A 13,720-nucleotide genomic window follows, 5' to 3' on the forward strand; every position below is an offset into this window, starting at 1 on the left:
CTAATCATTTTTGTTGCCCTTTGCTGGACTCTCTCCAATTTATCCACATCCTTCTTGTAGTGCGGGGCCCAAAACTGGACACCGTACTCCAGATGAGGCCTCGCCAATGTCAAATAGAGGGGAACGATCACGTTTCTCGATCTGCTCGCTATACCCCTACTTATACATCCCAAAATGCCATTGGCCTTCTTGGCAACAAGGGCACACTGCTGACTCATATCCAGCTTCTCATCCACTGTCACCCCTAGGTCCTTTTCCGCAGAACTGCTGCCTAGCCATTCGGCCCCTAGTCTGTAGCGGTGCATTGGATTCTTCCGTCCTAAGTGCAGGACCCTGCACTTATCCTTATTGAACCTCGTCAGATTTCTTTTGGCCCAATCCTCCAATTTGTCTAGGTCCTTCTGTATCCTATCCCTCCCCTCCAGCGTATCTACCACTCCTCCTAGTTTAGTATCATCCGCAAATTTGCTGAGAGTGCAATCTACACCATCCTCCAGATCATTTATGAAGATATTGAACAAAACCGGCCCCAGGACCGACCCCTGGGGCACTCCACTTGACACCGGCTGCCAACTAGACATGGAGCCATTGATCACTACCCGTTGAGCCCGACAATCTAGCAAGCTTTCTACCCACCTTATAGTGCATTCATCCAGCCCATACTTCCTTAACTTGCTGACAAGAATACTGTGGGAGACCGTGTCAAAAGCTTTGCTAAAGTCAAGAAACAATACATCCACTGCTTTCCCTTCATCCACAGAACCAGTAATCTCATCATAAAAGGCGATTAGATTAGTCAGGCATGACCTTCCCTTGGTGAATCCATGCTGGCTGTTCCTGATCACTTTCCTCTCATGCAACTGCTTCACGATTGATACTTTGAGGACCTGTTCCATGATTTTTCCAGGGACTGAGGTGAGGCTGACTGACCTGTAGTTCCCAGGATCCTCCTCCTTCCCTTTTTTAAAGATTGGCACTACATTAGCCTTTTTCCAGTCATCCGGGACTTCCCCCATTCGCCACGAGTTTTCAAAGATAATGGCCAATGGCTCTGCAATCACAGCCGCCAATTCCTTCAGCACTCTCGGATGCAACTCGTCCGGCCCCATGGACTTGTGCACGTCCAGATTTTCTAAATAGTCCCTAACCACCTCTATCTCCACAGAGGGCTGGCCATCTCTTCCCCATTTTGTGATGCCCAGAGCAGCAGTCTGGGAGTTGACCTTGTTAGTGAAGACAGAGTCAAAAAAAGCATTGAGTACATTAGCTTTTTCCACATCCTCTGTCACTAGGTTGCCTCCCTCATTACGTAAGGGGCCCACACTTTCCTTGGCTTTCTTCTTGTTGCCAACATACCTGAAGAAACCCTTCTTGTTACTCTTGACATCTCTTGCTAGCTGCAGCTCCAGGTGCGATTTGGCCCTCCTGATATCATTCCTACATGCCCGAGCAATATTTTTATACTCTTCCCTGGTCATATGTCCAACCTTCCACTTCTTGTAAGCTTTTTTATGTTTAAGATCCACTAGGATTTCACCATTAAGCCAAGCTGGTCGCCTGCCATATTTACTATTCTTTCGACTCATCGGGATGGTTTGTCCCTGTAACCTCAACAGGGATTCCTTGAAATACAGCCAGCTCTCCTGGACTCCTTTCCCCTTCAAGTTAGTCCCCCAGGGGATCCTGGCCATCCGTTCCCTGAGGGAGTTGAAGTCTCTCCTCTACATCTCACAACTGAGAAAGCCATATGACTCAAAGTCAATTATTATATTATTATTATAATTCTTTTGTCAAAGCTTTGAATTCCCATTTATACGTGATTTTTAAAAAGAAGAAATGTTATTTGAAGTGTCACATGAAATGCATGCCAAAAAATATGAAGGCTGATGTATACCGTTAATCATTGTAGGGTTTCCTTTAGTGCCAGCATCTATTCACGCTGTTGCAAGAGCCAAATACTTCAATGACAAGTGAGTATGAGTATTATATCTATTTTAAAGGTACTTAGCACATTTTATAGCTTTGTATAAAAATGTATTTGAATTAATGATATATTCTTCCTCCAGCTGCTGGATGAGCGTTGACACTCACTTGCTCTATATTGTTCATGGACCTGTAATGGCAGCTTTATTGGTAAGAATATTATTTGTTATCATGTTAATAGTTTAGTTGCTCTTCCCAGAAATGATGCAAAATTGCATTGAATAGAAGATTCTGTATCTTAAATAGGTTGGCCAAGGTTTTCAAAGGTAGCAAGTGATTTTGGATGCCCCACCTGAGACTCCCTTAAGGGGACTTGATTTTCAGAGGGTGGGTGCTCAGCACTTTCTGAAAATCAAGCCCCTTCAAGGTGTCTCAGGTTGGGGCAATCTAAAAACAGAGGCATCCAAATTCATTAATTCCTTTTGAAAATCATGGCCAAGCTATTTAAACTACTGAATCTTCTATTGTATGCAGTTAACCTTACCTGTGCTAAATGTGCTGCATTATATGTGGTATACGTGAAATAACTATGTTTCAGACTAGCCTGAGACCAAGTCAATAATTCAGCATTGGTTTTCATAAATTCAGAGGCAGAAAGGAACATTGTGATCATCTCGTCTAACCTCCTGCATAACACAGGCCACAGAACTTCCCCAAAATAATTCCTGTTTGAACTAGAGCATAGCTTTTAGAAAAATATCCTGTCTTGATTTTAAAATTACTTTTCCCTAGAGACATGATAGATCTTTACCAGATAGAAAAGTACCAGTAATGGAGAATCCACCACTACCCTTGGTAAATTGTTCCAGTGGTGAATTACCCTTTTTTGTTGGATGCTGTAGTAAAAGGGAACAGAGGTAGGGAGCTAAACTGGGAAGAGGCTGGGGGGATAAGAACCTGAATAGAATGCTTGAGTAGGAGCAGCACAGAGCACGAGACTGCAAATCAAGGAAGTTGCAGCTAGGATTCCCAAGGTTGGCTTTTTTGTTTTTTTCCCACTCACTCTGTCTTGCCACCCTAGGCACCTACAAGTTCTGCCTATATAGTAAAACCAACCCCGTAACTTCCATTAATGTTCATATGACAGGAGTATATGCATCAGGGAATCCACTAGTTCCACTGTCCTATTAATATAAAATACACAAACTGGTAAACAGACCTGAACACCCTGAAATTTTGGGAAAGTTTTTATTCATACCAAACATTAGTCCTATCTCCATTTGTCACCCAGATGCACTGTGTCAGCATCCCAACAGATTCAACTTTCATTGGCTTGGGATCTGACATCTACTTGCAAACATCCACATTATTTTTCTGAGAGATCAAATGCGATGGTGCTGAGCATTGTGGAAATGTCTATAAATGAACATGGATCTGTTTCAGAGTAGTTAAAAATCTTTAAAATCTTGTTCTAAACCTCCTTTAAGAACTGTTACTGGATTTCAGCAATACCAAGCTGCAGTATGCTTCCTAAAAATTGTCTAGAAAATAACTTACTATCTCCGTTCTAAGTTTAATTGTTCTAATCACATATGGGAAATGGAAAACTACACAGGATAGTTTTGTAATATAGCATTTGTGAAAACAAGTCACACTGCTTGGTATGGTAACAAATTTTCCTGCCTGGAATGAGAATACTCAGTGAGCTCCTCCTCTTTACAATCATTCACAGCCAATGTTCCCTCTAATTTTTTATATCCACCTGTGGAATGAATTTTGTTATGTGCACCGATATGGAGGTGACGTGTGGCGGGGTGGGGCCAAGGGGTTTGGAGTGGGGGGGCTCAGGGCTGGGGCAGAGGTTTGGGGTGCAGGGGGGTGAGGGCTCTGGGGTGGGGCCGGGAATGAGGGGTTCAGGGTGTGGGAGGGGGCTCCAGGCTGGGGCAGGGGGCTGGGGTGCAGGGGGTGAAGGCTCCAGCTGGGGGTGTGGGCTGTGGAGTGGGGCAGGGGATGAGGAGTTTGGGGTACAGACTGACCCAGGGCTGGGGCCAGGGGACAGCCCCCAGCCCTCTCCCCACTAACAGCAGCTCCCAGGGAGAGGCGCTTCTCCCCACTGACAGCAGCTCCAGGGCCGGGGGAGAGGTGTCTCTCCCCGCAGCAGCCCTGCATGCCCCCAACTTGCTCCCCTCCCCACCTACCTCTCTCCTTTCCCCAGACTCCTATGGCTGCACCCGTGCTTGGCCCTTTTATCACAGACTCTCAGGACTCATGCTCTCTCCCAGCTCTGTACGGTCCCTGGGAGGAACCCCCTTCAGTGCGACAGCCCTTCTCTGGGGTCCACTCTCTCTCTCGAGGGTTAAGCCATAGGCCCCTCTGCCTCCTGGAACAGCACCTCTCTGAATGCCTGTCTCTCACTGTGGCCCCCCCTAAGGAGTTAATTCACTCTGTATCCCCTGGGTCCTCCACCCCCAGAGGGAATAATGCAACCCTAATCTCTAGACAGGAGTGACTCTCAGCCAGCGTAAAACAGAAGGGTTTATTGAGCATCTGAACCCAGCACAGGAAACTCTCCGGGCCCTCAGGCCTAACATCCCTCGGCACAATATATCTAGGTCTCTACTACATCCAGATGGGCTCTGACTGCTCTCTCTCCCCAGTCCAGCAGTCCCCTCTTTCTAGCCAAAGCGTCCTATATCACCAGTCCCAACAGCTCCTCCCCTGTCCTTTGTCTTCCATCCCAGGTAAACAGGTTGCTGGGGCCCTCTCTCCTCCATCCTATGTTCCCCCATGGCTGGAACTGGTTGGTCAGGTAACCGGGGTCCTCAATCCTCAGCCCATTGTCCTTCCACTGCCCTGAACTGGCTGCCTTCCAAGCTGGGCTGAGCCTCTTGGTCACCAGGTCACCAGTCACTAGGATCCCCCATATCCAGGCCATTGGCCGGGGTCCCAGGTGCTAGGTGAGGTCACACCTGGTCCTCTGCAACAAAAAACCCTCTCCCACCACCTTGTTAAACATGCAGCACACAGGAAAACTGAGGTGTGCAGACACTGTTCATGTAAACCACTAGAAAATTCCCCAACTTCGTCACACCTTTATAGCCTGCTGTTCTGCCATGCAGCTTAGAAGGAATTTAGCTCCCAGCACCGGATTTATTAAAGCAACCTAAAAAATGTTCTGCTGTCATAATGCTGAGTCTGACAGAGGGCACGTAAGTCTTTTTGGATTTTTAATACTCTTCTCCAATGCTGTATCTTTCAGACACCCTAAGAAAAAGATCTATCATGTTTCTAGGGAAAAGTTAATCTTTCTTTAAAATAGAGCTAATCCAGGCATGAGAAGGTGCTTAACCTGGAGAGACAGGGCTTAAATCCCCTCTCTCAGATGTGCAGGGGGTCAATGGTTTATGGGAGCCCCACCATCACAGATAATGCCTACCCATCACCACCCGAATCCACAAGAGAAGGTGATTTTTAAAGGAGCTACTACCTTTTATTCCCTCACCCATCCAGACAAAGCCCCCCTGCCTTTGAGGTTGCAGGGGCTCAGTTATAATACCTGGTTTGAAAATGTGCTATTCATAATGTGGCTGTGTCATGGAAACACAATATCTGCTCTTTGCCCAGCAGAAACAGAGTGACAGGCAGCAAACCAGCAAAGTACTTAAGCACATGCTTAACTTTAAGCACATAAGTAGTACCATTGAGTTCAGTAAAGAACTCGATGGTACTGAGTGGGCATAATTTTAGTGCTTTGCCAGATTGGAGCCAGAGAGTTCAGCACCTTGCAGGATTGAGCCCTTACAGCCCAAAAAGGGATTTAGGGGGCACATCCTCCACTGATGTAAATCTGGCAGTAGGTGTGTTAAGGCACCCAAGGTTACATACTTTGGTCTCAAGTATCGGGGGTAGCTGTGTTAGTCTGTATCCACAAAAACAACAGGGAGTCTGGTGGTACCTTAAAGACTAACAGATTTATTTGGGCATAAGCTTTTGTGGGTAAAACACCACTTCTTCACATGTATGGAGTATGCATCTGAAGAAGTGGTGTGTTACCGACGAAAGCTTATGCCCAAATAAATCTGTTAGTCTTTAAGGTGCCACCAGACTCCTTGTTATACTTTGGTCTGTATGTCTGAAGGGGCAAGGTTGCGGAAGATTGGCGAGGAGCTAAGTGGTGGACTGAGCATGTGACTGGATGTAAGCGGAGGATGCAGGCAGTTTCAATGAACTTTGTCTGACAGACCCTGCCAAAAGATATCTTCGCATAGCTCAGCATATTTTTTGCCTGTAAACAAGTCAGTTTATGTAACAATCATAAATTATACATGTAAGAATGTAACCAGCTGTTGACCCTATGAAACCCTGAGATAAGCATGGAGAATATAACACCGCAGAGGACTCCCCCTCGGCGGAGTCCTGCCTGGTCAGCTGTCCCGAATGGCCAGAGTCCCCTGCAGTCCCTCCTCACGTCCTAGGGGCTCCCGCGCAGATTGGAGCGTAAGTTCTTCCTTCAATAAAGCGTAACTTACTATTTTCAGGCCTGAGTGTCATCCATTCGCTGGTATTTCCCCCCGCCCTTGCGGGCACAATGTCAATCCCAATGAGCTGTTGTTTTGAGCTCTAACAGGGCCATGAAGCTGTGTTTTGTTGTCATTGCTGGGTTTTGTATTTTAATTTGAGTGTTTTACCAATAAAGACTCTCTCTTTTTTAGGTCAATTTTTTCTTTTTGCTTAACATCGTCCGAGTTCTGGTGACAAAGCTAAGAGATACTCATCGGGCTGAGTCCAACATGTACATGAAAGCTGTCAGAGCCACACTAATCCTGGTGCCCTTACTAGGAATTCAGTTTGTCATTATTCCCTGGAGACCAGAAAACAGACTTGCTGGAGAAATATATGATTACATCATGCATATATTAATGCATTACCAGGTATGGAATATCATAGCAAGTTAGGTGTACATGTATTTGCCAGTAGGGTTAATTTTAGCAGAGGATTCTTTTGCCAAATGCTTTGTCTCTGAAAGTAATTATGACTGCTTGTTTTTTTTTCCTTTTTCTCCAACATTTTCACATCATATATTCCCTTCTTCTGTGGCTCTATTATTAGTGTGCAAACAGTCACCAGTAGCTTGGGGAAATGCTTCAAGAATTACAGAATAGTGATGTTTCTGCATTGAGTAGAGAAAATTGAGATCACATAAGGCTTTAAATGTTGTTCAAAGCCCTGCTAATGGAAATGTGCTCAGACAGCCCTTTCCAAAAACACTGCAGAGGGGATGATATTAAAATTAACTGTATGTGGAAATAGCTGTGTCAAGGAAGAGATGTTTGTACGCAGTGGAAGAAAGGATCAAGATAATTAAGGTTCAGTTAATTGTTAACTCGCAATTTTAAGCTGTTTAAATTAAAATACAACTCTTTCAAAACGCTTATAAAATCAAAATGTTAGAACAGTATCAATATTTCAAAAGGGCTGTCTTCTATTTTCTTTCTTTTGTACAGTAATACATCATTTTCAATTGTTTGGCTCTCTACCCTGGCTTCAATGCATGCTGTCCATCATTCACCAAGGGTGGCAGACTTCAAAAAATTGCACTTGTGATATTAATATTAGAGACGTGTAAAGTGAACAAACATCCCATTGGCCTCTACTTATTTTTTTTTTGTGCAGAGGCTCATGATGGAGAATTATTTGAAAGTTACAGATCAGTGAGATAGTGTGCAAAACAATTTCCCCCCTCCGAAGGGGAAAGTAATAACATAATAATTCCACTGATATCTATGTATCAATTACCTTGACATATTAGGCCATATTTTCAGCTGCATGTACAATGATTGTCTACTACTCAAAATGCCTGAAAACCAATGTACCTGGTAAACCACAAATTTGCCTGCATACATAGCAATTGCAGGAGCAAAAGCTGTCCATAACAGGTGCATGTGTATTTTAGTAGGTGTTGTACTTACAGCACTGTTCTATGCCTTGCTTATCAATTATAGTTGTAACCCTTCTGTCCGTCAGACTTGGCAGCAACAAGGGCTGGGTTCAATATCTAGGGGATCCATTCCAATAACACAATGCAAACCGGCTCGAGCCCCCACCCAGTGACCTGGGACAAATATATACCACCCCCGCTGGGCGCATCCAAGAGGCAATACTTCCCCTCTTGCAAGCACCTAGTCTGAGTGTAGCAAAAAGCCTTTTAATAACAGAGAGAAACAATGTGGCATTATGTTGGGGAAACACCACCAACAGGATTCATAACACAACCCATGAGCAAAAAACCCACCCCAAGCAAATTGGGGCATGCCTTTTCCTTTTTGGTTCTTGAGTCAGCAACCCCAAATCACTCAAAGTTCCAAAAGTCCGATGACCCAAAAGTCTCTGTCCCTGGTCAGGGCAGCTCCAGAGTTCAAAAGTTTATCTGCAGAGCTTTAGCTCCCAACCTGGGTGGAGATGGGGGCAGGGGTAAAAGGCACCTTACATGATCTGAAGCTGACCGCCCCACAGCTCCATAGGCCTTCGCTCTGCTCCGCTCCACTCCACCAGCCGCCCCACGAACTGCTTCGCTCAGCTCCGCTCCACTCCGCGGCCCACAAGCAGCTCCCGCCGTCCCACAAACTGCTCCGCGGCCCACCAGCAGCTCCCGCCGTCCTATGAACTGCTCCACCAGCCTGTCCACAAGGCACTCCAGCCATCCCGCAAACTTCTCCACAATATATCTTCAGGCTCCCCCACTACTTAACACAACTGTCAGTGATTTCAGCTCTTAGTCAGTTCAGCTCTTTGGTGAATTCAGCTTGTAGTAGGGGAGCCTCAGTGCTGGTGCACCATTAGCCCAAAGTGAGCTCAGCAGCCTGTAACTAGACTCCTAATGAAATCAAAATTAGCTCTGATATTCCACAGTGGAGAGAGGAGGAAGTACAATTAGCATGTAAGGCCCTCACCAGGAGGCCCATACCACCAAGTATTAATACTTGTCCCCAACCTCTCTCAATTCACAGTTTTGGAACCCATGACCCTTGCCTAGCGAGTGCTACTTAGTTGATGGTGAGTCCCTCCATCATAACAAAAGGCCAAGTACAGTCCCACTGTCTTTGATTCCCATAATCAGGGTAATAACAATTTATTCTTCCTGCCCCAATAACAGAGACCCTGGGGATCCCACAGCAGCCAAAGTGACCATTTGGGCAGCTATGGCCTCATTCTAGGCGGGGTGGGTGTGCCTATGCAAATGAGATCGGCCCCTGAAGTTCTTTTCCACAACTTGCCACACCTCACCACCAGATGTCAGGGTGGAGCTCATCCTGACACTGCTTACATAGTTGCCAGGAAAACTGCTTATTCACAACTTACGTGTATTTGGTGGAAAATTAAATTATTTTATGTAAAATAAGCTACAGTAATTGAAAAAAATTATGTTGGATTTTTGCTAACAATGACACTCAATTCTTTGTGCAAGTAAACCACTGAATGAAAAACTAAAAATAAATTCAGGTGGCCTATAGGTAGAAAAGCTTACAGCAGAATCTGTTTCCACTCATTTCTTGTAAATAAATTTGAGTAATTATTTAGGAGGTGCTTATTTCAGCATGGACAAGTGCCTGGTTAGCAGGGACAGCTGAGTGTAATTCTTAAAAGCTCCATCTTTATATCATAATTCCCATCAGACATAGTGAGAAGGTGTGTATCTTTTCCTGGCACCGCTGTGTTTTGTCACGTCTGTGGTCTCTAGGGATACAAGTGTGCCTTTCCTAACATCGTAACTGAGTGTCAGGCTCATGATACAGCTATCTCCACTTACAGTGAGGCAATGTGACCGTGGGGATAATCATTTTATTTATAAAACAACACTGAGAATTAATACAATATCCTAATAACAAACAGTAGGAATTAGAACATACCAAAGCAATGGAAAAACCAAACAAAATCCTAAACAGAGGCATCACTGAAAAAAGGGGTAGTCCTTCCATGTCATTAGAAGGGAAAACACAGTGGGAAGAGAAGTGCCCTCAAACACGGTTGTAAAGTGGGGAGGGTTAAGATGAGGTAGAGGTCCAAGGAAAGCAAATTCTACCTCCTATGGGCTTCCACAGCCACAGATCAGTCCCCGAGCAAGTAAAATGGGTCTCTGTGCTAGGATTTTTGACCAGAAATTCCCCACTGTTGCTGCCACTGGTTCAGCTCTGCCAATAGTAAAAGTGGTGGGTGCTCTAGTGTAGACAGGGCTCCAGGTCACCACCACCATTTTATCCTCAATGGGGGGGAGCCACAAACTACTTTGTCATCTAAACCCCAGACTTAGGCACCTACATCTTGGGTTGGGCACTTATGTCCCAGTCTGGGCTCCACTGAGATCTGCAAAACTGCTGCCAAAACCTGTAGGAGCCTAAATCACTCAGCACCTATGTGTTCAGTTTAAAAGTTCCCTAGGTGCCCATGTTTCTTCCTCTGGGCATGACTGTTCCACTGTAGATAGTTACCTGCTCATAGGTCCAGAGAGAGAATGACTCTAATTCAGTGGCTAGGGTACCTACCTGGGAGGCCAGACACCTCAGGTCTACTCCCTCTTCTCCAATCACTCTTTCATTATTTATCCACTGTGTAACAGCTTCAATGGGGGAGACTGAAGGAGCCCCACATCAGACTATCCCATAGCTCAGTGGTCAGAGCACTTTCCTAACAGGTGTGAGAATCTTTTCAAGTCTTTTTTCCCTTCTGACAGAGAGGGTGGAATTGAACTTTGGTCTCCCACATCTCAGCTGAATGCTCTCACTGCTAGGCTAAAAGTTATAAGATGGGCACCACTGCCTGTTCCTCTGGCTGCTTTGTGTGGAGCAATGCAGGTGCCTAACTCAGTCCTGCAAGAAACAGCGTAGGCATCTCATCTGCCTGACTCCAAGAGATGGGATCCCACTTGTGGATCACAAGCAGAGATAGTCACCTCTGTGCAGCCCAGGCTTAAGCACATATCCAAGAGAGGGGTGGACTTTGGCACACTCATCTCTGGTCAGTGTCTCCCATTGGTTAGATTAGGCAGCTCCTCGCCTAGTTTGCTGGCTTTCTGGATCATATCCTAAGGCGTCTGTCTCTCCCCATTCATTGTATAGGGATCCTAAGTGCCAAACTCAGCTTTGTGGATCTCAGTGTTGTTCCTGTGATTTTCTAGGAACCTAAAAGTTAGGCACCATGATGCTCAGTGTTGCAACCCCCCGTTCACACAGGTACTTGTCGCGGAAAAACTTTTGTCTTTCAGGGGTGGGAGGGTTAACACCTGAGTTAACACTCAGGGTTAAGCCTGAGTTCCTTCATGGATCCCACCCTATGTTCTCTAACCTTGTTCAGAGAAGTTCTATTTGAAATGTCAGTCCATCATTCCGTATATTCCCACCATTCCTACCAACAGCCACCCCACTGACAGCAACAATGGAAAACTTTATCTAGCATCTTCTAGTGTAAACAAATTCTTGGGACATTTGGCCAGAACTTTTAAAGTTGGTTGGTACAGAGCTTTGGGAATATGAGTTACCTTATAATTATCAGTGTTTCCAATAGCAGTGGTGTATGGTCACAATGTACTACATAGCAACATGTAACAACATAAGTTATTTCATGAGTGCCCTGCAGTTATCTTATTGTGTGATCCTTAGCTGGGTACCAAAATGCAGATTTTCTGGGGTAGTTTTATTATGAGTTAGAGTTTTGGATCATTTTCAGAGCATTTCTTTTAGAGGTATTTCTTATAACAATCACATATTCAGAATAGTCACATTATTGTGACGCTCTGTGTGCTCATTTTCTTGTAGCACTGTTGATGTAATTAGCAGTTATTTCTTTATATGGTTTCAGTGTAACTTTTACGTTCCACTCTGAATTGTTTAAATACTTGTTTTCCCAGCATCTTCTCATAGCTAGTATGACAGATTTGGGGTTTGTTTGTTTTTCGATAACCCATTGCAGCAGTGTATGACAATTGTGATTTGACATACTGAACAAACCGTCCACTCACAATTAGTACAAGTACAAACTGCAACACTGCAGTCTATTGTCAGAATAGGAGGACTGAAGATCACGAATGACAGAGTATTTGTTCCCAGAATAAACTGTACTTTTTTCACAGGGTATTATTCCTAGCTGGAAAACAATACAGTGAGGTGTTCCCTGCTAGGTTTCCCACACTAAAGGTCAATTTGACTAGTAGGAGCCACTCTTGCTCTAAACTGTTCTTTCTTCTTTATGAGATTATCCTCAACACTCATCATTTCAAGCAGAAGTGGTCTGTTTCCCCGAACATTCTGCTTCACTGCAAACATATGCTATTCATTATATGGGCTATGATAGGTTATTTGTTCATCACTCAAATGCAGTGCCTCAGTATTGTCACATCATGTTTGTTACTATACATAGGTCAAAATCCTTCTAGCAGATCTGTGGAGTTGATCTATAAATTATAAAAAGGAAGCCTTTTTTTCCCCCAGTTGTGACACTGAAAAATGGTGTAGGCTGGAGGACTCAATCACCAGCCTGGGAAAAATAATCAGCACTGCCCAGTTCAGTTCATGGCCTTTACCTCAGGGATCTGTTTATTCTCCAGTACAAAAGAAAGGAAACGTGGAGCAACAAAATAATGTAATAGCCCTGTTCTCAACTTTGATTTTGGGGCTTCCTGGCTTCTGCCAGCTTAATGGACAAGACATCCACCCCAATAGGAAGTGGGCCACAGGGCTCCTATCACCTCACGGTCCTCTGCTGTAGTCACAGAAGAGTTTATTCCTAGCCCTCTTTTGGTCACAGGCTCCGTTAGGGAGCTGGGGCCTTCATGTATATTCCCTAGCTGGTAATCAGACCCAATAACCTGATGCTACCAAGCTGTGTTCCATGATTCCTAGCACTTCCCTGCTGTTCTTCTCTCCAGAACAGGGCTGGCTGCTTTCCAAACCCCTCTGAACCTTAAATCCATGTTACAAATGGCTTCTCTGCTCCAGATATGAATATGTGCTGTTTCTGCACCATAGTGGTTCCAAGAGATCTCTCAAATGGAAATTTAGAGCCCCCTCAGCATCACCAGTACAAGTTGTGCAGTTTCAAAATATGTGGAACTGAAGATTACATAAAACAAAAGAGATACTTCCCCCATTAAGAGGAATATTTAAAGCATAGCAGCTATCTCAGAAGCAGAGGCTCTAGCTAGAAGGATGGACACGTCTATCCAACTGAACACAGACATCCACTAATATAAGTGTCTCAAAGCAAAGATTTGAATTCCAGAACATCTAGTTAATTATTGATTTTCCTTAGAGGGCATGATTTTCAAAAGCCTATAAAATCACTCTGGCAGTTTATGGAAGACATCATCCTGCCATATATCTCATACAAAATTAAAGAATTTTGCACACAGGTTCCTTTCACCCGCACTCAGAAGTCCCTTAGAAGCATGAAAAATTTCTCCACAGTGGCCCGAAGAGAGGGACTTATATGGGAGAGCAAGCGGCATCCCATAAAGAAGTGAAGTGGTGTGCACCAGGGAGTTCACGTGTGAATTCTGTCCTCCCACCGTGCTTGCACTCATGCAGCGCAAATCCACACTGCCCATTACTGCAGTCTATCTAGCTACAGGTCTCCCTGGCCCTGATTCAGCAAGGTACTTCAGCATGTGCCTAACTTTAAGCACCTGAATAATCCTGCGGCCGTCAATATTCACAATGCCTAAAGGTCCTCATGTGCTTAAATACCTTACTGAATCAGAGCTCCTGAAAGTTGGAATTAGCCCTTCATAAGAAATAAGATTAATTCA

At 44.7% G+C, this 13,720-nt stretch overlaps 1 protein-coding gene across 3 annotated transcripts in view; it reads left to right on the forward strand.

Moving 5' to 3' along the window:
• CALCR (calcitonin receptor) overlaps positions 1 to 13,720 on the forward strand; it is a 270,509-nt gene that overhangs the window by 229,242 nt on the left and 27,547 nt on the right. For all 3 annotated transcript variants that reach the window (XM_075125860.1, XM_075125859.1, XM_048838162.2), the window contains 3 exons: positions 1,910 to 1,970; positions 2,067 to 2,133; positions 6,636 to 6,854. In XM_075125860.1, the coding sequence (XP_074981961.1) occupies positions 1,910 to 1,970; positions 2,067 to 2,133; positions 6,636 to 6,854 (347 nt within the window). The remainder of the gene's footprint in view (positions 1 to 1,909; positions 1,971 to 2,066; positions 2,134 to 6,635; positions 6,855 to 13,720) is intronic.

The sequence above is a fragment of the Caretta caretta genome, chromosome 2 (assembly GCF_965140235.1).
Source record: "Caretta caretta isolate rCarCar2 chromosome 2, rCarCar1.hap1, whole genome shotgun sequence".
Taxonomy (NCBI): domain Eukaryota; kingdom Metazoa; phylum Chordata; order Testudines; family Cheloniidae; genus Caretta; species Caretta caretta.